General features: G+C 46.7%; 1 protein-coding gene across 1 annotated transcript in view; it reads right to left on the reverse strand.

Annotated features, from left to right (window-relative positions):
• GPC3 (glypican 3) overlaps window positions 1–27,167 on the reverse strand; it is a gene marked incomplete at its 5' end in the record, with an annotated part of 211,097 nt that overhangs the window by 86,065 nt on the left and 97,865 nt on the right. The window contains one exon of the mRNA XM_019536170.1: window positions 21,543–22,237. Coding sequence (XP_019391715.1) covers window positions 21,543–22,237 — 695 coding nt within the window. The remainder of the gene's footprint in view (window positions 1–21,542; window positions 22,238–27,167) is intronic.

Below are 27,167 nucleotides of genomic sequence, written 5' to 3' on the forward strand. Positions count from 1 at the left end.
TGTCTGGAGGAGACTGCAGAGACAAAAATCATTCAGCACTCACCATTCTTGGTCCTGCTTTAATTGTCCTTTTTAAAATGAATGTAACCCTGATTATTTTATCTTCTCCACAGAAGCAAACTCAGTGTAATGGTCCCTTCCCACCTTGCTCCCTTTTTCCATCTTTAAATGTCAACTTCTAGATAAAATAATAGTATTGTGCACTGAAAATGATTTCATTTGCTTTTTCTGCTTTTAATGCCTGTAAAGTAATAATTAAAATAATTTGTTTTCCATTTGAAACAAAGAGCAATCACAATCTGCATATCAGCACTACCATCTCCAGACTTGAGGCACAGTAATGAGTAAAACAAACATATAAAATGCATTTTTCTGAATAAATCTTTTGAGGGCTCCGTTTTCTTTTTTTTACCCATTACAATGAGATATAGTTTCCAAATAAAGCCCCAGCTAGAAGCTATAAGTGTGGCAATTGGGAAAAATGGGAAACAGTAAAAATCTCTCACACAGAAACATTTGAGGTTGATCAATTTAACTCACCTAGAGCCAATGAGGGGCTTATCAAATCCCTAAGTATTTTTTCCATAGGTTTTATTTTTTCCTGTTGATTTTTCTGAAGGTTGAAGGTACCAGTCGAATATAAAAAACGTCTTTTCTTAAAATTGGTTCCAGTCCAACACCATTAAAAGGTCAGTACGGAGATAGTACACCCAAAACACAGCAAAGTATAAAAACACTTCCATTAGATTGATTTACTTTTTGATAAAGGAATTAATTGTTTTCAAAGACAAAATCTGTCTTATTGAAAATGGAAGTCTTTATTTTATAAAGATGCCTGTATCCTCAGGGCTTTTCTCAAGCTTTGGTTTTGTTGTGACACATCTTGTTTTAATGTGTACTGTGGTTAGTACAACTGAAGTGCAGAATGGCATACAACATCAGATTATGTTCTGCTTGATTGAAAATATCTTTATAAAGGAAATTGGTACACATTTTTCAACCTGGTTTCAGTGCTGCATTGTACAGCCGATTAATACATAAAGTGACTCATACGTTCAACAGTAGGCTACTGTCTGCAGACAATCTTGGGGAAAGGATTTTGCTTCATCACGGTACTTTTATTCACTTGATCCAACTAAGTAATAAACCTGACTGTCAGCAGCCAATCCCTGTAAATCAATGTTAAATGATCCAGAGATGAAAGAAAAGGAGGTCAGATGGACAAATGGGATCGGATACTTTAAACATGTTTGCACAAGCATCCTCTTAGCTTCGGTTCACTTTGCACAGTGGGTGCGTGGCACAGTCACCCCTGGTTATTAGTAAGGGACATCGATCAGGACAGAGTTTCTGGACCAAAGCCCCGCATACTTATCCTCTACGCTTACATCTTCAGCAAGCCATACTGACAGAGCAAAGATCGTCTGTATTAACACTTTTTTAAAACAACTGGCCAGCTGGCCAACTGGAACATCACACTTGGCCTCCTAATGCTTTCCTAATGAAGAGATCAAAGTGTTTACAAACCCTTCGTGCGGGAAGCCACAAACTTTCTTATGCTGCGGAGAGGGATCTTGCTGCAGGTAGGAGTTAATGGATGCACACATAAGACGCCTGCACCCTTTCTAGTTTGGGAGGAACACGGCACATAAGGGGTTTACCCATGCAAGTCAACAAGAAGAGCAAGGCAGGGATTTTCCATCCGTCCATTTAGTGAAACCTAGGACAACGAGTCACCTGGGATAAGGAGACCTGAGTTCAAGTCCCTACTCGCCCAGATTCAATTTCTGTGCTTAAACCAAGGTATTCATAGACTTCATAGTCATTAGGGCTGGAAGGGACCACGGAAGGTCATCGGGTCCAGCCCCCTGCCCCAGGGGCAGGAAGTCAGCAGGGGTCAAAGGATCCCAACACGGATATTCCACATCCCATTAAGTGCCCTAACCACTGGGGTACTGAAGGCAGGGTAAATTTGCACCTTATAGACTAATCAAGTGTGCACGTGCACATATGGGTAAGCCCAAACTTTTGTGAGCTGAAGCTCATGTCACCAGACGCCATGAAAGGATGTGCACAGAGCAGTGCGGAAGGAGGAGAAAGAAAGTGGAATACAAAAGACCAGGGAGTGGAAGAGGATGGAGGGGCAAGGAACCGAGCAGGAAACTCATACGAGCGAAGGAGTCACAAAAGCTAATCCAAGTAATGGGGTAAGAATCCAGTGTCATCAACAATCCCTCGACTCTAGGATGATCTCTACCATAGCTCATCGATGGGTCTTGAGGGACTGAAGAGTCCAGTCCTTGAGCCACAGACGTTGTGGGTCTTTCCGCAGGGGGGAGCAGGCTGCAATTCCTCTCCTTTTCCTTCCTCGTTTGCTTTGAGGGCAATACACTTCATCTCAAAGCGGGCTGCTTGCTTGGGTCAGGTTGCGGCACCACTGGGGTCCATCAGTAGCCAGTTCCTCCCAGCTCTTGGTGCCAGAGTCCATCTCCTTGAGGTCTTCAGTGCACCCTTGTAGCGTTTTCTCTGGCTGCTGCAAGATGTCAGGCCACAACTATAATAAGTACCCACAGTCCCTGTTTAAACCATGCATAACACAACCCAGACCCCGCTGCCGACCATGACTGTAGGCTGGCTGAAAAGTTGTGGGACATCCTAGCTCCTACCTGAAAACTTAACTCATGTTAATACAACCTGCTTACTATGGGCCAAACTCTGCACTTCAGTGCAGGTGTGGGGCTTTCCCTTGACTTCCCCCACGGCAGCTCTATCCATATGCATCCGAGCTAAGTTCAAGAGGCATGTCTGTGGGCAGGATCTGGCCTTTTACCATGAAGATACAACCCCAGATACAACCTGAGCTGCACCGATGTGATCCCCTTGCTATACACAGGTTTCACATGAGGTGAACTGAGCTAAATCCCAAGCAGGGCTGGGGTATCAGGCAAATGCAACGAGACGGTACAAGTAACACCAGTTCTCAGCCAACTGGTTCAGTCTTTCTACAAGCAGAGTTATAACCTGTTTGCTCCCATCAGCATATTGCCATCCTTGTCTCCAGGTTTGTGTGTCCTTCTAGGTACCTCCAATAACTTACCTTATGCTGGTCTGAGAAGATCAAGCAAACTCAGATTTGGTCTTTCCATGGCTCTTGGTCTCTCCGTGGTTTGCTTCACAGGCAGCAATTTCATGCCAAGAAGCAAGTGCCTATAAACCGGACGCCCCCACCTGCCATCACACACCGCCTCTGCAGTGCTTGGCTTTGATGGCCTGGGTAAATCAGCAGGGCTTTCCCCTTTCCCCATCTCAGACAATGGCAAGTCATGGGATTCAGTGAAATGACAAAAACCACAGCCCAACCGCAGAAGCTGTAGGAGCATTAAGGATTCAGGGCTCAATACCATAATGGGCTTAATTCCAAGTGGAGAAGGAGGTGAAGGTGCTCAGTTGATCACTGGATCCAGCCCGTAAAGTGTACCATACTCTACTGATAGGAGATAATGGTCAGACGTACATAAAAAGAGCATTGCCCAAAGCCCATCCATTTTCCTTCCCTTTGACTATTAGACTGTTACTGATGAGGAAGGTAGGGAAGGACAATTATTTAAGGATCTGCGGGAGTACCTGCTCTGCAGCTTGGCAGCATGAGGTGTGTTAACCCAGTGGCGCGGATCAATGCACCTCCAAAAGGCAGGCTAAGGGCAAGCCAGGTCTGCAGAGAAAACAACTCCAGAAATGCAAAATCGCCCCATGAGTTCCCATCCCTTCCCACCCAGCTCAGTGCTTGTGTGCTGCTCGCTGTCTCTCTCCAGGTCACTGCCTAACAACATTATTTCTAGAAGGGAAGAGCGCACGCTGGAGAATTAGGTGTGAAAACTGATTAGGTTGGAAAGATACACCTGCATAAGTAATTGCTAAATCCAGCAGCTGCTGCCTTTTAAAATGGAAATGGCTCTCTCACCGTAGCAGGAAGGGATAAACCCAAAGCCAGGCTGCAGCCAAAGGCTCCCTTCAAAGAAAGATGCAGCAAGAGGAAAACTTTGCCCTCCTGAACCCATCTGAGCACAGACTCCATGCCTAAGAGAGTTCATGTGGGCAAAGAGATGGAAAAAGGACACCAAAAGAAACTCTGAGCGCACTTGGGACTCATTGAGAGAGATGGCTATAACTCTTCCGGCAGCGTATCTCTGCACTCAGGGCTGTGGGCTGCCAAAAGGCCATGAGGTTATTGGGGGGGGTTTCTGAATTTATTTCATTTCAATCTGTTTGCATACAGCATCGTTCATGCCCAGGAACACAGCCCGCTTCACAGTAGGATGGGGGGGAAAAAACAAGGTGATTTATAGGGCTGCATAGAAGCCGCACACTTGTAAGGAATGGAAAACCAAGTGAAATATTCATTGCTACCCAGAAGTTCATTTTCTAAAGGACCAGGAAAGAAAAAAAAAAAGCTGCCACTGCAAGCAGGCAGCTGGCACCGCATTGCTGAGAGCTGCTTTCCAGCTTCTGTGTTGTTCCCCGTGCAACCACCAGCATTGCTAATGGGAGAGTTAGTTATATGTTAAGATAGCAACACTCCTGGGTGTTACTGTCACTGGAAGTAAACTCAGAGCGGTTAACATGAAGGATGCCCCACGACTGACCTCGGATGAGGTTCTTAGTGGAAATTTCAGTCATACATAATGAGGCCAAAAGAGATTTAAGCGTAAAAGGCATCAATGGATGGATATTCATGAACATGAGTTTGGCAGTCCAAAGCTGCAGGTCTTAACAGGGGTTGAAACCTTCGGAAAAAGGAAATGGACCGGAGATTTTTTTTTTAAAATAGTAAATCTGTGTTAATGGAGGCTTTAGGAGCCGGCAGCTATAATAACCAAGAACCACAGAAATGTTGCCATGAGGGAGAGCTGAGCATCTTTCAAAATGTAGCCCATTAGTAAATATATAAAGATATCCTGATATACTCTCTTCCCCCATTTCCACCCCTGGGGAAAGCAGATGCTGTTAGTTCAAGTGCACAGGGGAAAGAGGCTCTGCCCTTGTGTAAGAAGAAAGGGGCTCCTATCATTTCTGCACCAGGAGAAGACTGCAGAGCCAGCATCCTCCCCTTGGGCTCATTTGGGGCCAAAACAGGTCAGCATCCGCACGGGCAGGCATTCAAGCAAAGGGAAGACAAAGTTGCCCACCAGGAATTGGGTGGGTGAGATGGATCGGTAGCAGCATGGCTCTTCCTTGTGCATCTCCCCCAAGATCATCATTTAAATTGGAGCAAAGCTTGGAGACCCCAGTGAGGGGCCTAGCTGGCAGAGGTGCCCACCTAAACAGCTCTTCTTGGCAGTGGGGGCTCAGTACCACCAACAGTCACACCAGGTGCACAGGCACCGAAATACTCTGAGTTGAACCCCATCCACACACACCTACCTGTTTGGAAACAGGCTTCTTACAAAGCCAAGTGATCTCAGAAAAATTTCCAGGGGGAAGCAGCCACTTGAGCACTCAATGCATTTGGGTGCTATGAAACCCAAGCCCTAACCCTTAAATGCATGATATATTGGCATTTAAGGGCCTCGCTGTGGCCTTAAATGCCAATCTTTATCTGCTTTCAAATCCCAGCACTTCTTCCTAAATTCGTTTTTAGCAAAATTTGATGCTTCACAACTTTGGCTTGCAGAACCCAACTCGCAGGGGTACGGCCAGGCTCATGCATTTACGTGCTTGCAGGGTGTACCTGGGCCATGCAACGGACCCCCCTTCCCACCCCTGCCGACAACACAAGTCTACGGGCTGGGGGATGTGGAGGGCCAGGGTAAGTTCTGGGGAGAAGAGAAGGGTGTTTAATGTGGCAAAGGTAGTTCAATACTGTACAAAGAGCTGAATAATAAAGCCATTTCTGGACATGTATTTGCTTGATATTACAGAGACCCATTTCCTCTGCTGTTATCCCCGGTTGTGAAAGTTAACTTCAGACACTAAAAGTAGAGCACATGAACACAAAATACCTTAGGGCCAAGGTGCACCGTACCACAAATACACTTGTACTCTCCTCTTCCAGACAGAGGGCACGGCCTCAGCCTCGCAAGCAGCGTTCATTAAACCAAACTGGGTTCATAAGCTCTGTCTGACATCCGCTGGAAAGGCTTGCAAGGCACCCTGCTGTTTATAACTTCCATGCACCTTGCCCACGCTATACATAATGCATGATGTAACCTGAAGTCAAACCAGACCCAGTGGGAACTGCATGATCATCTCCCTTAAAAAGATTGTAGCCTTAGAAAGTCTTTTTTTATTATTATTATTATTCTAACAGCACAAAGTGGTAGGGATAAGAAGGACACCAAAGGGATGAGCCAGCTCTTGCTGAAGTCAAGGAAAAGATTCCCACTGATCTCAGCTGAAAATTGGAGAGGAAACCAACTGGGTTCAAAGGGTTTTCTAAGCACCGGTCATCACGTGCATTGAAGACATCTTCAAAAGCTACTTATTTTTGGATGGACGTCACTAATTTCTATTCAAACAGAACGAGGTATCAGAGGCTTGAACTTTTCCACTTAAAAGGACGGAGGGTGGAGGGGAAAAAAAAAAAGAAGAGAGAAATGGAGCTATTTAAAAATCTGCTAAATGAAGCAAACAAAATGCACCCCTATAAATCACACGTCTGCAACACGTGCCATTATCTCATTTGGTTTTATACGGACAGCTTTGATCATTATTCAGCAGTGGTCTTCTGCAAAAACGTTTTAGCATTATATTGCACAGTTCCCAGCCAAAACCAGGAGAAACAAATGGCTTGGTGTTCCCCCCCCCACAAACTCTTTTAATCCTAAAAGGAACGAAAAGCAAGATAAATGAGAACGTGTCCATAGGAAATTCAGATGTCTCCGTGGCAGAGTTCTTAAAAGGCGTGCCATTAGTGATGCACACGTAACAAGAGCAACTATAATTGGGTTTATTATGCCGAAAGCCAAGAAAGAGGGAGCCTTAGAGGCCACACCAGCCTAAAAATCACATGAAGCATCATCACACCCATGCGAGCAGCTGCATGGGACATGAGCCTCACCCATCCATGGTGTCAAACCCCATCCCATCTGCGCGGCCTCACAATGGGCTGGAGGATCCCCTAAAAGAGCCTCCAGTAGCCACTAGCCCACCCCAACACTGGGAGACCTTGGGCACAGGGTGTGTAAGACATGTGCTTCCCTTGCTACAGGCTCCACCTTCCCAGATGCTGCAGTTCCCTGGAGAAGATCCTGCTGCAGCGTCTCCCCATGCAAACTCCTTGCACTCATCTGGACCCATATGGCATCCTAAAATAAACAGCAGTGAGCATCCTTCCTGCCAGGTGAGACAAACAAGAGCTCCCCATTGCAGGTGCACGACCCTAACAACCCAACAGTGTTAAAATGCATCGACTGTGCTTACGAGGGGCAAAGCCATGGCTGATACTGCCTTATTTCATCCATGGCCTCCTCCTCCTCCACCTCGAACCTAGAAGAGGGATAAAAAACTTTCAAGGGCATCTAAGGGATTTCCCTGAGACTTCAGCTACATCCTCTGCACCTGAGACATTTCTGGAAACAGGACTCGGGCTCCAGAATCCGCTCCAGAGGTGCTCCTGGAAATCCCATCTAACACTTCAGTGCGCAATAAGTCTAAAAATTGTTGGACCAGAACTGGGCGCTGCATTGTGAAAATTTAATCATGAAAAATTTTTCACTGGCTCTCCGAGCTCTATAGGCAACACAATAGGCATTTATAGATCGGAAAAACCCCCCAGTGGCTTTCAGATGATGTTCTCCCAGTCAGCAATAAAACCATTAAAAGCTTGAAATATTAAAATTATTGAGCCAAGAAAGCTTCACAGATATTTTTGGTGGAGTGACAGGATTTGTATTGAGATTCTCCACAATGATCAAAATTATTTCTTTCTGCTGGTCCTTGCTTTCATACCTTACCACTCACGTGACCTTCTAGATCCTGAAATGATTGACACAACCACGCATGGGAAAAGCCACCTGGGAACTGCAGCAAGTAGGCACTGGCTTAGTCAAAACCAAACGCTTCCCACAGGCTTCAAATCTATTTTCAGTTTTAAGCCATAAATTGAACTGGCCTCTAAAATGAATTAAGAAGTGCTCTGAAGATTAAAACTTCCCGATAACGAAACCAAAAATATAGGAGCAGCACTGGCCAGCAGACGATTCTGTGGGCGAGTATAATGGAAAGCAGCCGGCACCGAAAGTACAAAGGGACTGGATTTCAGAAGCTCAAAGGGAAACTCTTCTTGAGCAATGCCATAATTTCAAAGCAGTTACCGGAGCTGCCCTTAGAAGTCCCCTGCTAACTGTAGCGGAGAAAGAAACCTATTAACAGATAGGAAGACTCTTAAAAGCCCCCCTGCTGCCTCCCTCCTTACACCTGGCACTGCAACCCTAATCCCAGGAGAACTGTGACAGCTAGAAAGTCCCCAGGAAAGCAGTCTCACAAGGAGGATTAGTCCAACAGAAGTTAAAAAGGCACAATCAGCATCTCGAGAACCCTGGCAAAAATCACATCAGTCTCATTGTGGTGACAGCTGGCTTTGCAAATAGCACTGAATCATCAAATATGACGACAGATGACATTTCCATCCCTGGCTGCCAGCATCTTTTTTTAATGGAAGTATTCCTGAATGTGGTTCCGACACAACAACAGTCCTGCCCACTTCCAGACCAATTTGGGACAGCGTTAAGCGTGATCCAGAGGTGCCGTTAACACCGAGAAAGGGCAACGTCTGGAAGGCAAAGCTGAGGAACAAGCTGCCCCGGTGAGGAATGATAAAGACAAGAAGAGCATCTATAGCCTGAACACAGGTCAGCCAGAAAAGAAGGACAAGGAAGCTGTGGTTCCTCTGTAAACAGTAGCCACTTTGCCTCGACTGTTGTCGCAAAAACATCAAGCTGCAGCCAGACATCTAACAAGGATGATTTGGGTGAGGAAGGGGACAAGCAGGGGGGACAAGGTGAGAGACACAGCTGGGGCTTTTGGTGGTTCTGGAAGAGCTCAAGTCAGGGCCAAAGGAGCTGCATCCCAGGGGCCTGAAGGAACTGGCCCTTGGCAATGATGTACAGGAAGTCCTGGGAGACTGACCTTTTCCCATCCTTCGGTACCTGGCCCATGTTGCACCCCTCCAAGGAGCTGGGGACCTACAGGCCAGTTAGCCTCACCTCCGTACCTGGGGGTTACTGGAGATCCCAAAGGCGACCCAAGGAAAGCACCTCGAGGACGAAGGGCTGATCACAAGCCACCAGCAGGAATTTATGAAAACAAACCCGATCTCCCCCTTTGACCAAGTAACTACTTGGGTGGATGCAGGGAATGCAGTGGAGCGGACATTAAAAAGCCAGACGAGGAGCAGCTGTGGGAGCTGGGCACGCTCAGCTTCTGGAAAAGGCACTGACAAGGGGACGTGACAAGTGTTCAGATACTTGAAGGGCTGCCAGAGGACTGAAAGCCCCTTCTCTCTCCTGCTGCAGAGGAGGGCATGGACCAACGGGGTGAAGCTGCAGCGGAGACGTACTTAGAGCGCACATCAAGAAACACTTCCCCATGAGAGCGGAGGCAGGGGAAGACTCCCAGGGAACTTGTGGACTTGGCGTTCGAGAGGTCGGCACCATTGGCTGGGGGTGATCTAGGTGTAGTTCCTAGGCTTTACTGGTTACTGCCTGGAGCCAGGAAGGCTTCTCTCCCCTTCTTGTTGCTATATGCATCCAGGCTGTTTTTTCAAGCCTCCCTCAGAGGCACTGGCTGGCGCTCACGGTGGGGATGGGGACTGGACTGTGCCAATGCTCCGTGCTGGGACCAATCCTGCAGGGTCCTGGCTAGAGGGTCATGTACCTCTGCTCAGGCTCACACCAATCACTACATTTAGGGTTAGGAAGAAATTTCCCCCTATGGACAAAGCGGTACTGCCTGGGGGTTTTGCCTCCCTCTGTAGGGCACATCCTCCCCATGGGGTTTCTCGAGTGCATTTTAAACAACCTTGCCGCAACAGGATGGTGGCTGCTAGGGTCCCTCTGCTTTAGGACATGGTTTGGGGAGGGATGATCCTGGCTCAGGAAGGTGGCTGGACCCATGACACCCTGGCTGAGAACCACGGAGCTGAAGTGTGTCTGGGGCAGTGCAGACTATTTCACGGCCTTGCACTGGGATAGGGGCAGTAGCAAGACCACCAACCACAACACCACCTCTCCTGTGAGGGTCCTGACCCTGCAGCCCCAACTCCCTTACATGCTGGTCACTGACTCCACAATCTGTGAAAAGCAGATTACGGTATTTATTGGCATTAAAACACTGTACACTGTCCCCGTGCTGGCAGCACCACCTTCACCAGATGCCTTGGTGGATGATGCCGCTCTTGGCAGTGCCTGCTTTCTCCTTCTCTTTCTTCTTCACAGGGTCCATCACAAAGCAGTGCCAGAGCTGTAGTGTCGCATCTGCAGATGCAGACGCCACCATAGAGCTGTCTGGGCTAATGCTTAGGTTCAGGACTCTGGCTGCGTGACCTGGGAGGAGCAGCATGGTCAGGGATCCACTCGCCCAGGACCCACCTTAAGCCTCTACCTATGGCCAACCCCCCACCGCCCCAGATCTGTCTGCCCCACTCACGTGGGGGTAGGCTGCATCCCAGCTGTTTGGACAGCTGGCTCCACAGCAGCACTTGGGTCTCACCTCTGCTCCCATGGAGATCTGGGCCCTGGCACAGGAAAGGCCTTCCCTGTGCCCCAGGGTCCTGGCTCCAGCCACAGCTGCTGCTTACCTTTTAGCTCTGTGACCTAGGCCATGGTAGGGTATTTCCACACCACCAGCTGGTTCTGGGTAAAGCCATGTCCAGATACAAACTCCTTGGAGTTCATCGACCACAGGATGGTGCAGACCTGGGGGAGGCAGAGCATGGCAGGTGGCACAGAAGTCAGGAGGGACAGGCAGGATGCGTGGCCAGGTGTCTGCAGTCCCCAAGTCAGTGCAATTAGGCAGTTCCTTATGCTACGGAAAGGCCTGGTCATCCCATGCCTTGGGGGTACTACTGGTCATCAACTGGTCCACGAGGGGCCAGCAGGGGAGATTATGCTTAGGGGCAACCAACACGGGTCAATTAGAGGCAGGTCCTGTCAGACCAACCTGGTGGCCTTCTATGACCAGATCACAAAATCCCTGGATGCAGGCGTCACGGTGGATGTAGTCTTTCTGGACTTAAGGAAGGCCTTCGACACGGTCTCTCACCCTGTTCTCATTAAGAAACTGAGGGCTGTGGCGTTGATTCCTACACAGTCAGATGGGTCACTAACTGGCTGGAGGGCCGCACCCAGAGAGTGGTGGTAGTGGTGGACGGGTCATTGTTGACCTGGAAAGACGTGGGCAGTGGGGTCCCCCAGAGCTCAGCCCTCAGGCCCACACTGTTCAACATCTTCATCAGTGACTTGGATGAGGGGGTAAATAGCACCCTGTCCAAATTTCTAGATGACACTAAGATGTGGGGGGATGTGGGCATGCTAGAAGGGAGGAATAGACTGCAATCAGACCTAGAAAGGTCACAGGGGTGGGCGGATAAGAACAGGATGGGATTCAACACCGGCAAGTGCAAGGTGATGCACCTGGGGAGGAAGAACCAGCACCGTACCTACAGGCTGGGGAACTCCCTTCTCGTCAGGGCAGAGGCAGAAAAGGATCTTGGAGTCATCATTGATGCCAAGATGAACATGGGCCGGCAGTGTGGGGACGCAGTCAGGAAGGCCAACCGCACCTTGTCATGCATCCACAGACGCATCTCGAGCAGGTCCAGGGAGGTGATCCTCCCCTCTGTGCGGCACTGGTTAGGCCACAGCTGGAGTCCTGCGTCCAGGTCTGGGCGCCGCACTTCAAGAGGGATGTGGGCAGCATGGAGAGGGTCCAGAGGAGGCCACTCGCATGGACAGCAGGGCAGGCCCTACGAGGAGAGGTGACGGGACCTGAACCTGTTCAGCCTCCACAAGAGAAGGCTGAGGGGGGATCTACTGGCCTGTTACAAACTAGCCAGAGGGGACCAGCAGGCACTGGGGGAGTCCCTGTTCCCCTGAGTATGACCAGGAGTGACCAGGAATAGCAGTCACAAGCTGGCAGAGGGGAGATTTAGGCTAGATATCAGGACATACGACTTCACTGTCAGGGCGGCTAGGATCTGGAAGCAACTTCCAAGTGAAGTGGTGCTGGCTCCTACCCTGGGGGGCTTTAAGACAAGGCTTGACAATCACCTTGCCAGGGTCGTTTGACCCCAGTACTCTTTCCTGCCATGGCAGGGGGTCGGACTTGATGATCTGTCCAGGTCCCTTCCAACCCGACCAACTATGAAACTATCTTCTCTGCATTTTCATGACCTTGCCATCAGGGTCCCAAGGAAACAGCCTCCCATACAGAGCGACTGCTGCTAAACCCCCATAATAGCCCCTTCCACATTTGGGATATAATTTGTAACCACTTACTTCCAGTGCAATTCCAGTTGGGCTGGTTCCCATCCACAACTGCTATGTAGTATTACAATGCAGTGCTGCATTTTACCTTCATGTAGTAGCTAAGAGTGCATCTACACGTGCGCTTTAATGCACATTAGCCTATTTTAATGTGCATTAAAGCATCACCAAAAAGCCAGGCATCTATACACGTGCTCTTGGGATGCGGAGGCACTTTCATTAAAGTGGATCCCGCATGTATTCAGCACCCTTCACTTCAAAATGGTGGCAACGGCACTTTAACTAAAGCTCATTTGACATGCCCCCCCATGGGGATGCTCAATACACATGACACAGAGGCTGCTGGAGCATGCTAATTAGCAGACTCAATTAATCAAGTCTGTACAATGCATGCTTATTAGCACACACTGTAGCAGAGCTCTGTCATATGTATGTGCCCCTATGCTCTTTAGCTAATAAGCGTTAAAATAAGATAATTAACATTTTTTGAGTGCCCCACAATGGAGGCACTAGATTTAATGTGAATGACCTAAAGCACATTAGTTGAACATGTAGATGTGCTCTGTGGCAATGAAGCACCTAATGTTTATCAGCACATCTCCTGAGAAATGGCTGACATTTCACTATAGACAGTGCTTGCCTTCTCTATGGCAGGTGCTTTCTTTGCCTCTTGATTATATTTGCAGAAGATGTAACAAAGATTCTGCTATACTTATTCATCTGGATCTCTGTTTATGTTGATTTTGCAGTAACTCATCTGTGAGGTTTTAATACCAAGGTAGAGAGCCAATTTGCAAAATCTGCTCATTTAATTCTAGAGGGTGCTTTGTAAATTAGAGGGTTAGAGCATTCACCACATGCTGGTACCATGCCAACCTGTGTTTTATGTGCTCTCCGAGTGGAAAATTCCCAGGGTTGCTCACGGCACTTAGACATTAGGTCCCCGCTTCCCAGCCCTGCCCAAATAGCTTATACCCCTCCACACATCTCCTTTCACCTTTTGGGCTTCAGTCTGGAATCAACGCTTGGCTCTTCCTCTTAAGGACTATGACCATCCTGTTCGCATTTAAAATGAAGGCAGGAGCAGCGGTGCCAGCTCTTGAGACTCAGTGCTCTGCTCTGTAATTGTTGCTATATACAAAAAGCCTGAACTCCTAGAGTCATGCTATTATAATAACTATTATTATAAGTTTCTGTTTGCCTAAAGGCCCAACAGCCATAAGGCAAATGAACTGAATCTACATTTATTTGCTTTAAAAAAAATCTAACCCTTTTTTAGAAGTGGGAAGGGAAAATCTGACTCAGGCTGTTTAAATGCTTAGCACTGGTTAACCAAAGTTTCTGTGTATACGCACCTAAGGGTACTGAAATAAGTGGAACAGTTTTCAGAAATGCTGAACGCCTTCTGATCTCGGCATCTCTACTGACTTCACTGGGAACTGACAAGCCCTTGTTATCTCTAAAGAGCAAGAAAATGCATCTACATTCCTAAATGCATATTTAATGGCCTAAATCTTAAGCACACACATCTGACAATTCTGGATGAACTGACATTTCCTTCATGCGTCTTGGTTCCTCTTTTTTGTTTTCTTTCTTTCTTTTTGGTAGCAGGAATTTTCCATTTGACTTATTAATTCTGTGACGAGCAGAATATTGTGTTCCTTTGCAAACTATTTGTATCTCTGGATTTGGTTCTGCTGGTGCGTAGGCCAAGTCTCTATTTAACACCTAGAGCAGGACCCTTTTGTGGGGGTTAAGCAGCAACTCTGAAAAAAAGGGCTTGGGGGTGACAGGGGACAAGGAGCTGAACAGGAGCCAGCAGTGCACCCTTGGTGCCAAGAAGGCGACCGGCATCCCGGGCTGCATCGGTAGGAGCGTTGCCAGCAGATCAAGGGCAGTGATTTTTCCCCTCTATTCAGCACCGGGGAGGCCACATCTGGAGTCCTGCATCCAGTTCTGGGCCCCCCCATTACATCTTGGCAAGAGTACAGCAGAGGACAAAATGGCTTGGGGACTGGAAGACTTGACTTGGGAGGAGAGGCTGAGGGAACTGGGTTGATTTAGTCCGGAGAAGAGAAGACTGGCAGCCTTCACCTCCCTGCCGGGGGGCTGCAAAAAGGATGGAGCTGGGCTGGTCTCAGTGGGGGCAGATGACAGGACAAGGAGCAATGGGCTCAAGCTGCAGCAAGGAAAGTTGAGGTTGGATATTAGGAAAAACACCCTACGAGGGTGGTGAAGCACTGGAACAGGCTCCCCAGAGAGGTGGCGCAGTCTCCATCCTTGGAGGTTTTCAGACCCTGCTAGACAAAGCCTTGGTGGGATGATGTAGCTGGGGACAGTCCTGTGTGGCGCAGGGGGTTGGACTAGATGCGACCTCCTGAGCTCCCTTCCCACTCTCATTTTATATGACTATGACACAGAAGTCAGCTCCAGCTCAGAACCAAAAATGAAGGACCAGCTCCAGGGCCGTACAATGACACTGTGGCGAAGACAGGAATCGACTCCCTCTCCCCCCAGGCTTCAGTCCTGTGCTTGAACTCCAAAATGATCGTCTATGCCGACCTCACAGACACCAGCCTACTTCCAGCACGGTATTCCCTCACTGAACCTGACATCATTTGTTGGCTGCTTTTCCAACTCTCCTGCTAGAGCCCAAAATCTAAAGGATTAAAGAAAAGCAGCACTAGGAAATATTTCTCTGTGGCAAACTAATTTCTGGGCCAAACCAACCTGTTCCCTCCAACTAGATTTCATATGCATTAATGCTAAAAATAATTTTGCAGGGCAAGCTTAAGGTAGGAAACCACAGAGGAGAGCCACTATTAGCTGTACAAGAATACCCAGATCTATTTTCTTTTTTGTGCTTTCAACAGCAGTGAGCACATTAACTTCAAGCAGTGTTGGAGTTGCATATTTTATGAGGTTTATTTGCAATGTGTATCTCTGATAGGCTTCATCTGTGGCAGAAAGAACAAGAGCGGTGATGATCATCCTCCTGCTTCCCTATGGTCACAAAGCAAATATCTGCAAGAAGCTATGGTCATACTTGGCTCACTTTTGAACTATCAAGAAGGCAATGCAGCAAATGTGTAGGTATCAATAGAGACAGAGACAATGAGAACGCATGTGAGATGTTTTTGGAGACAATCTTCAGGATAATATTTGTGAAGTGATTTTTTTGTAATTCAAACTGTAGCAAAAACAAACATTAAGAGCATCAACAAACAACCCAGCATTTACAACCTCACTTCAAAGCCCTCCAACCTGTCTAGTAAAGGAATTATTATATTCAGTCAGCAGTCACAGAGGAGTTTTCAACTTCCCCCGTTGGAGCCAAGTTACCACCATTTTTACCCCTTGCGGTACTCTTCCCCAGATAAAGAGAGCACTTAAGCAGGACCTTTATTTTTCATCTGTGCTTAGGAGTGCATTATTTTCCAAAATACCAAGATCATTTAGGTGTTGGACGCACCTTCAGAAGCATATGCTCCCATGTCCTTCGTAAATAGGGATGCCTTCTTGAACTAACTGCCATAAAAAAGGAGTTCCAGATTCTCATCTGCAGATTTAGTGCAGAAAAATTACTGAGGAGGAGGAAGAGGAGGAAGCAAAGGAAAGATGTCAACTTAAGGTCATGTTCAATGATGAATTCAAGTAGCAAAGCAAGAGGGGACATAGGAGGAAGAACTCATATACCAGGTGTGCAGGGAAGAGTCAACCCAATAAATGAGTAGAGAGAGGGCTGTTAGTCTGAAGGTAGGCAAAAGACAGGGTAGAGTGGCACCTTACAGACTAACTCAGAGAGGCCTGAGCTTTCATAGGCTATAGCCTGCTTTGTCAGACGCTATGAGTACAAGAGTTGAGAGAACAGGGGAAGATAGGAGACTAATTACTCAAAGCTCGGAAAGACAAATTCTCCTTCATCCTAGGTGATGCTAATGACAATTAAATAAAAATTCCCCATCATTATCCTTATCAACGTAATGGAGAATTGAACGTTGCCTACAAAAACACTCCTGGCCAAAGTGAATGCTAAAAGATACAGACACGAACAGCCAGCCCCACATTTTCAAAGAGAACTCCTATAGCGGTTTTTAATTTGATATGACAATAGGGCTTAAAAACAATCATATTTATAGGAAACAGTAAATATATCTGTTTGCTTCCAGGTATATTCTTTGGAACTGAGTATGTTCTGATAAATTTAATAGAGACACTTCCATCCAAACACTGTTAAAGAATCGTATTCAAGCACTTAAGGGCAAAAGTCATTTATCCTGGATCTCAGATGCAGATCGAATGGTGAGGTCAGGCAATGTGCAATGCTATAGTTACGATTGTGTCAGCACTCTCATTACACACCTATGTCTCTATTGAACAGCCAATACCACCTCTATTTGTAAAAATTGGCTCTGGGCTCAGATTCGACATAAGTCTGAGCTGAGCAGTAGCAATATTTTTTAAATCAACTTTAAAAAAAAACAGTGCCTTTTCCTTTTTCTTGTAATTGCAAAACAACAGATTTCCTTGCTTTACGTTCCTTCTTTTATGTTCTTATAAGTCAAAAAGAGGCTCAGTAAGAGGAGGAAAAAGTATCACTCAAGCACTAAAGACAAGTTATAATTTAAATAAATACCTAAATATGTATGGAGCTAATGAAATGAAACATCACTTCCAAGTACAGCACACACCTCGTTCTTGTAACTTGCTCTCATTTTCTATGAAATCTTGCAACTCTCCCTGATTTCTAACGTCAAAGAATAGATTTAGGCCCCAGACCTGCTACTGATAGGGTCTTATCACATCGTTACCATCCCCTCTTTGATCTTCAATGGGGCATTAGTTCCCATTAATTCCAAGGTCAAGACCAAGACCTATAATGTTTAGCAATGACTGAGGAACAGGTTCTGCCTCTGGATAAATTAACATCCAATTGATTGCAAGGAGGAGGAGAATCCACTCCCCTCCCCACACTTGTGCATTAATCTTTTTTGCAGAGGCGTAACAGGATTGCATGCGGGTGCCTGCATGCCACTTGAGTTGTGAGTTATGGTAGCATTTTCCATAGCAACAAAGTTATGGTAGCATATGGTAGCAACAAAAGTGTTGCGGCTATGCTTTCTACCCCTGGCGAATGATTAGTCTCAAGTGTCTCCAGATTCAGTGGGTTGGTTTTGCAAATATTTTTCCCAGCTGCCAGCCACTAGCCAAGCTGAAGCCTCCCTGCATCGAACCTGCAAAGATGCTGCATCTCCCTGGCCTTCCAGCCATACCTGAAGTGATGTCTCATCAACCCATTGCTAGGGGATGCAACACAAACCAACTGAGACTTACCTAAAATTCTGTAGATGATGCAAAAAGGAGAAAGGCAATTTTAATAGATGCAAAATGGCAGCCGACCCAGGCCGATGCTTTTGAATTCAATTTACCCAGCTGTTTCTCTTGGCCAAAAACTGGAGAGGAAGAGCCCAAGCATCAGACCTAATTAGGAATTTCAGGCCATTTGCAGGTTAGTGGTGCAGCCCTTCCTCCAATCACTCAACAGGGGCTCACTGCACGTGTTGCACGGTCACAGGCTTCCCCATTCGATTCTTCATCAGAAGGCATTATTACACGGGGCAGGGCTATGCCCCCCTGTACAGCTGCAACGGGCAGTAGCATAGCTTCCAGAAATGACACCCGTGGTTGGCCGTAGCAAGGGACTAAGGTGACAACTGCTGCACTCCTGAAACAAGGTACGTGATATGCTCCTCCTGGGACTGTGCAGAAGAGAAGAGAAGAGACCCAATCACTCCCCCACCAGAGGTAACACCTAATTCTGCCTTCCCCATCCAGCCCGCACACAACACCTAAGCACAGCCTAACCTGGAGCCCATTCTAGCAGGAAAGGGTAGACCCGAAATCGGTGCTGAGAAATGGAGAGAGCCCACCACTGACACTGGAGTGTCGGATGATGGAGGTCTCCTCGCACCGGGCTCGCGCAGCAGCAGGCTTCACGGAGGAACAAGTGCATCTGAGAGATACGGACAAGGGCTGTGCAACCCCCGAGCAGAACCGGCACATCTGAGACGAGTGCTCTTGGCGACATGCCACACGCCGCTCCAAATCCATGACCCAATCCATTTCCATGGCTTCAAACAAAGATAAGAATTCCTTACGGCAAGCCTACCACAACGACCTATGCAAATGCGGTGCTTTTGTCAACAGAAGCCAGGACCGACAAAAGCAAGCAGCAAACAGCAAGATTTGTGGCAGATTTTAATCAGAGCTGGCTTTAAGCAAACAATGACTTTCTCGCGACCTTCCTCGCCTGCCCTCCTGTACCTGTGCCGAACAATTCGATCACACCTTTGTAACTTGGCTTTGCAAGATGAGTGTCTCATGACTGTACTCCAGTTGTCCCCTGTGTTTAAATAAAGCAAAGGGATTTTCTGAACAAGACAGGCACGGTTTTCCGAGGAAGCTCAGACATTCACACAGTATAAAATCTAAGGACTCTGGTCACTCCTGATAAATAATAAATATCTTCACATCTGGGATTATGTGTAGCCAAGAGTGGGAGAGGGTTATTACAGCAGGGAAACCCAGACCTGCTTTAGTTATGCAGACCACAGCCTGCAAAGTACGGTGCAGGCCTATACTGTGCATCTTCTATAATGTTAGCAGACTCCACTAAACCAAGAAAAAAAAGCAGTCCACTGCCCCCATAGTCTGCAATGCTCTGCACTCCAGACACATTCCCGTAACTCAGGGGTACTGTGGGCCAGATCCAGCCCCGGTCCACAGGGATCACCACAGCCTGTGACCCTGTACACTAGATCAGGAAAGCAGGACAGCATGGGGCCCAATCCTGGCACTCAGGACGGGGCAGGATAGTGCAGGGCCAACCCTGAACCAGGTGCACAGGCCCTGTCCAGCAATCCAGCCCACCAGATTGCACCTGCACATCTGTCCCATGGGGCAAAGAGGTTGAGCACCACTGCTACAGCTCCGCAACCGTTTCCCAAAATATTCAGCATCCTAAGACAAAGGACTGGAAGGTGGCTAAGAAAATTCTTTTAATTTCTAGGCTTGAGGCATTCAAGGCCTATTTGTTTTTGTGCCCATATCATCACGCTGAAGCAGTCTCCTCTTCTAAGACGGGCTCTCCTTTACCCCCAACCATCCTAGTACCAGCGGTGCTCATGTTGCCGCTTAAATTCATCGTTCTCGAACCCCCATGATCAGAATTCAAGCCAGGTCTCACCAGCACCTCTGACAATGACATGAATATTTCCTGCCTCAATGGGAAATATCTCATCTGACACATCTGTGAACAGTATTTGTCTTTATTGTTACCAATTCCCACTGGTGGCTCACAGTCATGCTGTGATCAAGTACATCCAGGTCTTCATCCTTGCCTGTCATTTCCAAATGATGAATTCCCAACTTACAGCCGTCATTAGTCCAGAAGTGCATGACCCTGCACTTTTACTATTAAATTTAATTCCATTTTTGATTACTACTTCTATTCTCTTTCAATTCATCCCATCTCTTTCCAGACCTCACTGCATAGCAGCCCCAATCCTTTCCCCATTCTCTTTTCATTTATATGGTTAAAGGAATGTGTTACTTTTTAAAAAATATATAACTTGCAAGATCTAATTCAACTTGCCTTACAGCACTTCTCACTTCATCCCTGCACTTCCCAGATTTTAACATGCACCTTACTCTACTGTTCAATCCCTCGTTACATTACTTGTAGGTTCTCTTATGACTCCCAATGCCTTTAAAGGTGCTTATTCATTCAATGACTCAATGATTCAGTTAAATCTGGAGCCCTTCCTTATAAAGTTTCTCCCGCTTTAGTTAGAGTGCAACTTTTGCACTTTTGACTTAAAGAAAATTCCTCACCTTCTCCCTATTTAGGTCATTGAGCTCTTTACTCCAGCTGACTTCACTAACTAGTTCAGTTAATTACTCAACAGTTCAGCCGTTTGGACTAGGAAGCCCTGTCTCATCATAATCTTGGGATAGTTGTCAAAGCCTTCCTTACTGCCTGGAGGCACAAGCCGTTCTTCAGAGAGGTCTGAAAAGCCTGGGCTAATCAAGTGAGAGTAGACCAAAGGGAATAAACCACCTAAAAATTCATTTATCAAGCCATTAACAGATGCTTTTCTTTACACTTCCAATTCAAACTGGATCGACTTGTGATGACTTGAATCTTGGAGTTTCTCTCTACACCTGGCTCTTTGATCATATCCTCATTAGCTACTCACAGCACCACCTTCTGTCTGGTTCAGCATAGCCAAGAATACCTGGGTTCCTTCAGTGTTACAGACAAGGTTCTTTGGGTAAATCTGATATCTGTTATTAGACCAACTTAAATAGGTGGAGAAAAAATTTTGGTAAGCTTTCGGTTTAAAAACCCTTTGTCAGGCTGAGGAAATCTCTGCAGTTGGTGTGTGCTCTTCCTGGGTGGTCCTTGGACCAACACGGCTACAACCTACACTTCAGCACTGCTAGCGTTTGTTCTCCCATTTATTGCTGCGATGTAAAAATCTCTCCCATAGTGACAATTCCTGGTAGTACTTCCCAGTCTACCAATATTACAGATATCTCCATCCTTACCTGAATCAAACCCAAGCAGAACCCTAGCTCTAATCCCAAAGAGAAACTCATGCCAGTTTTGGTCCCAAAATAAATAAATAAATAACATCACTGATTTGTGCTATCCCTTCTCATTGCTTTGCAGCCCAACCCCACAGCTCCAGCAAAACAGCACAACCCCAGGCAAAAATGAGTCTCCTGTTTCAGGCCACTTCACGAAGTCCTTGAAATCTCTCATTACAAAGTGGTGCTGAGTGATCCAAAGCTCATCGCTTCTATGGGTGAGCCTCCAAGTCATCTCTTGTCATCCCCTGCTCATGCTAGAAAGCAGGAGCTGCTCTTTGGAGAGTTAATCCCCAGTTCCTAGGCATGCACATTTTAAGTGCTAGCAGGAGGCAGCATAACAACGTCGACTTACGGAAAGCGATGGCTATAACACAGAGTTACAGGAACAATTTAAAAAGCACTCACTGTTGCCAACAACTTCCCTCCGCTCTTCTGAACATACATGATGGAGTCTCGTATCATGGAGAAGAGATTGAGCAGGACGTGCTCCATGTCATAGACACCGTGCATGCCTTTAGTCAGCCCATCCAGGGACCGAATATATTCTCTCCAATAATTATCTATCTCCACCACGCTTGCTAGGCACCCTTGCATGACAACACTGCAGTATCCAGCACAAGGCTTGGCCAACAAGAGTCCTTGGCAATGCGAGCAATACCACATTTTCAGAAGTGCACGCCCACAGTCCTTGCTGAATTTTAAGTGGTCAGTTGTGTTTATCACTTCAATCCCAAGGTTGAGCGCCTGGAGGAAGACTCGAGTTGCCTGCAGTGACTTCGACACTTGCGTCATCATTGTTTTGGGATAATTACCGAAGATTCGGAGGTCCCGCCTCGCTACCCGCAGACACTCGGTCATTTCCATAGAGGGGTCCGGAAAGCCCGGGTTAATTAAGTGCGAGTAGACCAAAGGGAATAAGCTGTCAAAAAAATCATTTATCATGTCATTAACATTGATGTCTGAGCCCAGTATGTACAGCGAGATGTCCGTAAAAAGTTCTCCGACGAACTTGAGAGCCCTGGGCCCCATGTTCTGGTAGTGGTTCCTAAACATGGTGTTGGTGTAGTTTCTTGCATGCCGTACTACAATTTCGAAGGCTTCTGAAAAACAAAATAAAACCAAGAATTAAAATGACAATAAATTCTGGGATGGAACAAATACTCCAATTCCACGGTTAAAGTCGAGTTCCTATTCAGAAAATGAGTAATGTGCATCTGTATGGGTGGCTGTCACTATTAGGTCCACTATACATCCATAACATACCGTCAGCAGGCCAAGATCTGAGGAGTGCATAAGTTCCAGGGACACGAGTTATATTTCAAATGACAAAAGCAAAGATCTAGTTAACATTTCAGCTTTTAAATAAAATATCGATTAAAGAAATGGACTAAATTGCACATTTGCTCTCTCTTGTATTGATTTGAAATTAACAGGATTTCTATTTCAAGGCTCCTAATTGAAGACGGAGATAAATACTCAATGCCAAATTGCATCGCATTTGAATATCAGGAAACACTAAAGGATGGAAACCTATTACGAAAGGTAACAATATTTATAGGAGAGGGACTGTAGGGGTTACCTCAACACTCGCTCTTTTTTTTTTTTTTTTTTTTAAAGAGTGTTTTAAGTCATTTTGGTATCTCAGAAAGGTACTGAAGGCCAGCCTGGCAGCTGGTGTTACTGGGTGTAGCTGAACTGAATCCACTGGGTTCATACCAGCTGAGGTGCTGGCCTCTTGCACTCAACATTAACCCATAGAACAAGCTGATGAAGGAATATTTCTAGCAAGAAAGCAACTCAGTATCTACCCTAGGTCGCTCTGCTTAGAGCGCCATGAAGATGCCAAGTTAACAGCAAATACACTGCTGTGCTGGCACCCGTGGACACGATGACTGGAAAGCATCACTGTAAGGATGCGGGTCCTTTCTAGGTGCTAGTTTCCTACTAGGCTTCTAGCCCCAAACAGACAGCCGAGGCCAGGTTGCCTCTGAAGCCCCAGGCTACACGAATAAAGAACAACTAACGCTCACAAGTCATTCCGCAAAAGGTCTCCTTCTCCAATACTTGACAATCTGAAAAGCAGCAAGGATTGCTTGCAGCTCTCCAAAAAGATGGTGGGTTTCTGCTTCTCAAGCTGTTCCCTCCACTCCGGATGAAGTTCTGGGGCCGTGATTCAGCAAGGCACTTGTAAACGTGTGTGCAGCCAAATGTTGTCACCCAATTGCTGGGGTCATCTGATCCCAGCAGTCTATCCTGCCCAAGTGCAGGACGGCTGGACCCAATGATCTGTAAGATCCCTTCCAGCCCCTAACATCTACGAGACTACGAAACACGTGCATCCAAGAGAACCATGCTTGGATGACCAAAGAAGTTTCCCATTCCAGGTCAAGAAGAAGCCATACCCATATAAAAAAACCCTATTGACAGAAGACCAGAGAAGGGACCAGGCAATGACCTAGTGGTCAGGACTCCCCCTCAGATCATGTGGGACCCAAGGCAGAGCAAGAACTTGAACATGAAGCTTTCATGGGCCAGGTAAGTGCGATGATAGCCATCAGGGTGGAGAGTCTCCTGTTGTGACACTGAGAAACCTCTCCAAGAGAAGTTTCATTGAGACCAGTACATGCCTTGGACAAGTTATTTCCACAAATCCTCATTTTCCAATGAGAAAACATTTCACCAAGTAATTCACCTCTCCCACAAAAACTCCTATTAACCTCCAAAGGTGGTAAATGTGTTCCCGAGTCAAATTATAGCCTTATCCCAATCTTCTGTCCAGGGTCAGCAGATCAGGTCTGAACACATCCCCTCCACCGAGCAAACACAGCCCTTAAAGAGAGCCTCTGCTGATGGACTGACTTGCAGCTCTGGCAGAACTGTCTATATGTCTTATTAAAAAGACATTTCAGTATTTTTGCACGTAAACGATGTAAGAAGTGATATATTCACATATCCCTCGGTAACTATGTAAATTAACAAGTTAAAAGAAGTCTCATTGCAGACAGGTGCTTAATTCTTTTTTAAACATCTCCATCGCTCCAGGTCCCTCTTCCTCCAGGGCATTATTAACAACGTGATAAAAGTAACGAACAGCCTCTACGTTCACAGGTCACTGACACTCTGCAGCGCAACGGCTTTGAACTGTGTCAGCCTGGCAACTTGCATCTCCCAGATCCATTTGCACAAAAATTATTCATGTTTAATTATTTAACTAAGTGTTTAATTTTTAAACCATAATATTCCTTTCACATTTGCTTAATGTGTGTTACGGCCAAACGGGAACCCATTTTCCTTCTCTGTCACTGGGCTCCAAAACACGTGATGTCATGGATGACATTGTTCTTCAGCAAAACGGTTTCTACCAGGTCCGAAGGAACCCAGCTCTCTGCCAGGACACAACACCCCTACATCTGAGCAAGGCACATATTAAGCCAGTAATTCCTGAGACTCTGAGGCCCTCCAGATACTGGCTGTATGTGACGGTAGGCACCCAGCAGCATCACTGCACGAGTCTCTTTGGGGCTCCAGGTACTAGCATACAAAAAAACCCGAGAAGTGCAATGTGGATTTTCCTTTTAAGCCACTATTGCAAGGCTGAAGTAAGATGAGACCTTTGCTGTCTTACCAGCTGGCACCTGTGCCATTATCTTCTAACTTGCATGATACTAGCATTAGATTCTCTGGGCTGGCAGGCCAAGAAAAGGTAAACATGCATGTCATCTAATCCAGGGCTCTTTTCCAGTGCTATAAAATAAGCATATATAAAATTGTATAAAATGAGGGTTCAAAGGGAGCTCAGGAGGTCACATCTAGTCCAACCCCCTGCTCCAAGCAGGACCAGCCCCAACTCCATCTTCCCAGCCAAAGGTTGGTCTAGCCGAGTCTTCAAAACCTGCAAGGATGGAGATTGCACCACCTCCCTGGGTCACGTGTTCCCAGTGCTTTACTACCTTCCTAGTGAGAAAGTTTTTCTTAATATCCAGCCTCACCTTCCCTTGCTGCAGCTTGAGTCCATTGCCTTGTTCTGTTAATAATACGTGACAACAGTCCTACCAAAGACAGGCCCAAATAACCTGCCTGCAGCCAAACTGCGACAAGAACCCATTTCTCCCGGGCGTCTCTCATGGCTCATTCACTCGCTGCTCGGTGATGCGAAAATGGCAGGAACAAATTCATGGCCATCCTGATAAAAACCATGCTGCGGGCTCTCTCTGCACACAGAGAACGTATTAAGGTGGCTGACACTTTACATCTTTTAAACAAAAAAAAAAAGTTTCTTTCAACAGGCCACTGAGATTAGGGGAAACTTCTCGCTTTCATTCTCAAGAGCTCCAAGAATAACTTCCGACAAAGACCACAAAGCGTCACTCGGACCCGTGCCTTTGAGCACACTGCAGCCAAGGCCAGGTCCTCTCACACTGAGCCTCCCTGCTCACCTGTAACCTCTCTTCTATTCATTCCCTCAAAAAAAGAAATAAAAAAAAGTCATTCCTCTTCTGATTCCTCTGAGCCTCGCAAGCGATTGTCAGGGGCAGGATATTCTTCTCTGATTAGAGGATATTGCAGGTGCCTGTGCAAAACCACCCATGCCAAGGGCTGCTTCACAGAGGAATCTCAGAACAGCAGCACAAGAGGAGATCATGTGCGCACGGTCCCGCTCCTATAAGGGGCATGACACTTGCTTCATATGTATTGAGCCAACTGGCAAAAAGCACCTTTTCTTTTTTATTCTTGCCACCTTTGCATTTGTGTGTCAGAGCAGCAGGGAAGCCGAGAACCCCTCTGCCTCCCATAGGAGCCCCCTGTGGTCACCGAGATGCTTCCCACAGGCCCCAAAACATCCTCCCCTGACTCCCCCAACAATCCTCTGTTTTAAAATATTCCTCCCCAAAGGGAATCTCAAAATCCCAGCAACCGGCACCAGCAAGCGACCCCCGGTCAAATTCCTACTACTTCAGAGGAGGAAACATTCGAGCTCACAAGAACAGGTGCAGTCAGCTGAGCATGGCCTTGCAAGCACAAGGCTTTCTTATTCCCAACAAAGTTAACGGCCTGGGTTGCTTGTTGTTATGCATGCCCCTGCCTAAAACACGGCTTTCACTGTGTTTTAGGCTGTGAAGAGAGTTGCAAAAAAATTCAATGAAACCTTCCAAGGCTATTTTCAAAAAGACTAATGGAGAGGGGGGCTGGGGGCGCAGACTAGCGCACATTATTCTTATGACCATAACAGCGGTGACGCTTTGTGTGCTGGAATATGCACCCCCAGCTCCCAGCAGGGGGAGTCTTGATGGGACCCTTTTAGCACCTTGAACTTGAAAGACCCCATGGCACAATGAAAAGGACCACGTCAAAGCAGCACAGATGCGACGTACACACTTAAAAACATCCAGAAGGGGTGAGGTGGTTAGAGGGGGAAATAAAAATGATACACTGAGGCTACTTCATGGAGCGCTAGATGCAGCCATCACTGGGGTGATACACCAGAGCTATTTAGCAATGCACAACACAAGAGGTGGGGAAACAATGAACTGAAATCTGAAGGTACAACATTAGCAAGAGCAAAATCACATGCTACACTCGGACCATGCGATCACCCAACTATCCCTAGGAAATGGCAGGTTGTTGGGGATGGCAAGGCGCATGCTTGTAAACTAGATTAAAAGCATGGGTACCTGAGCACTGTGTATGCACTGAAACGCCCTCTGAAGCAATTCAAGGGGAACTACCGCAAGGCTCAGGTGGATTGTGAGGCACGAGGCCAAAGTCACAATGACTTCAGCTACTTAGGGAGAGCAATAATTCCCCAGACACAGAGCACACGGAGTGCCATATCACCATTATGAAATGGAAATAATACAAAAGAAAAATAAGTAATAAAGGTCATAACAGCACATGAAGTGCGGGTTATTGACAGGAGCATGAAATTACTCCTCTCAGATCATAAAAACGCACAGCTTAATTGAAAAGCCGGCTTTCCTGAAAAGGGCATGTTCCCCCATGAGTTGCAATGACTTCAAAAGACGGCTGCCA

Source organism: Crocodylus porosus, unplaced genomic scaffold, assembly GCF_001723895.1.
Source record: "Crocodylus porosus isolate Cpor-Errol unplaced genomic scaffold, CroPor_comp1, whole genome shotgun sequence".
Taxonomy (NCBI): Eukaryota; Metazoa; Chordata; order Crocodylia; family Crocodylidae; genus Crocodylus; species Crocodylus porosus.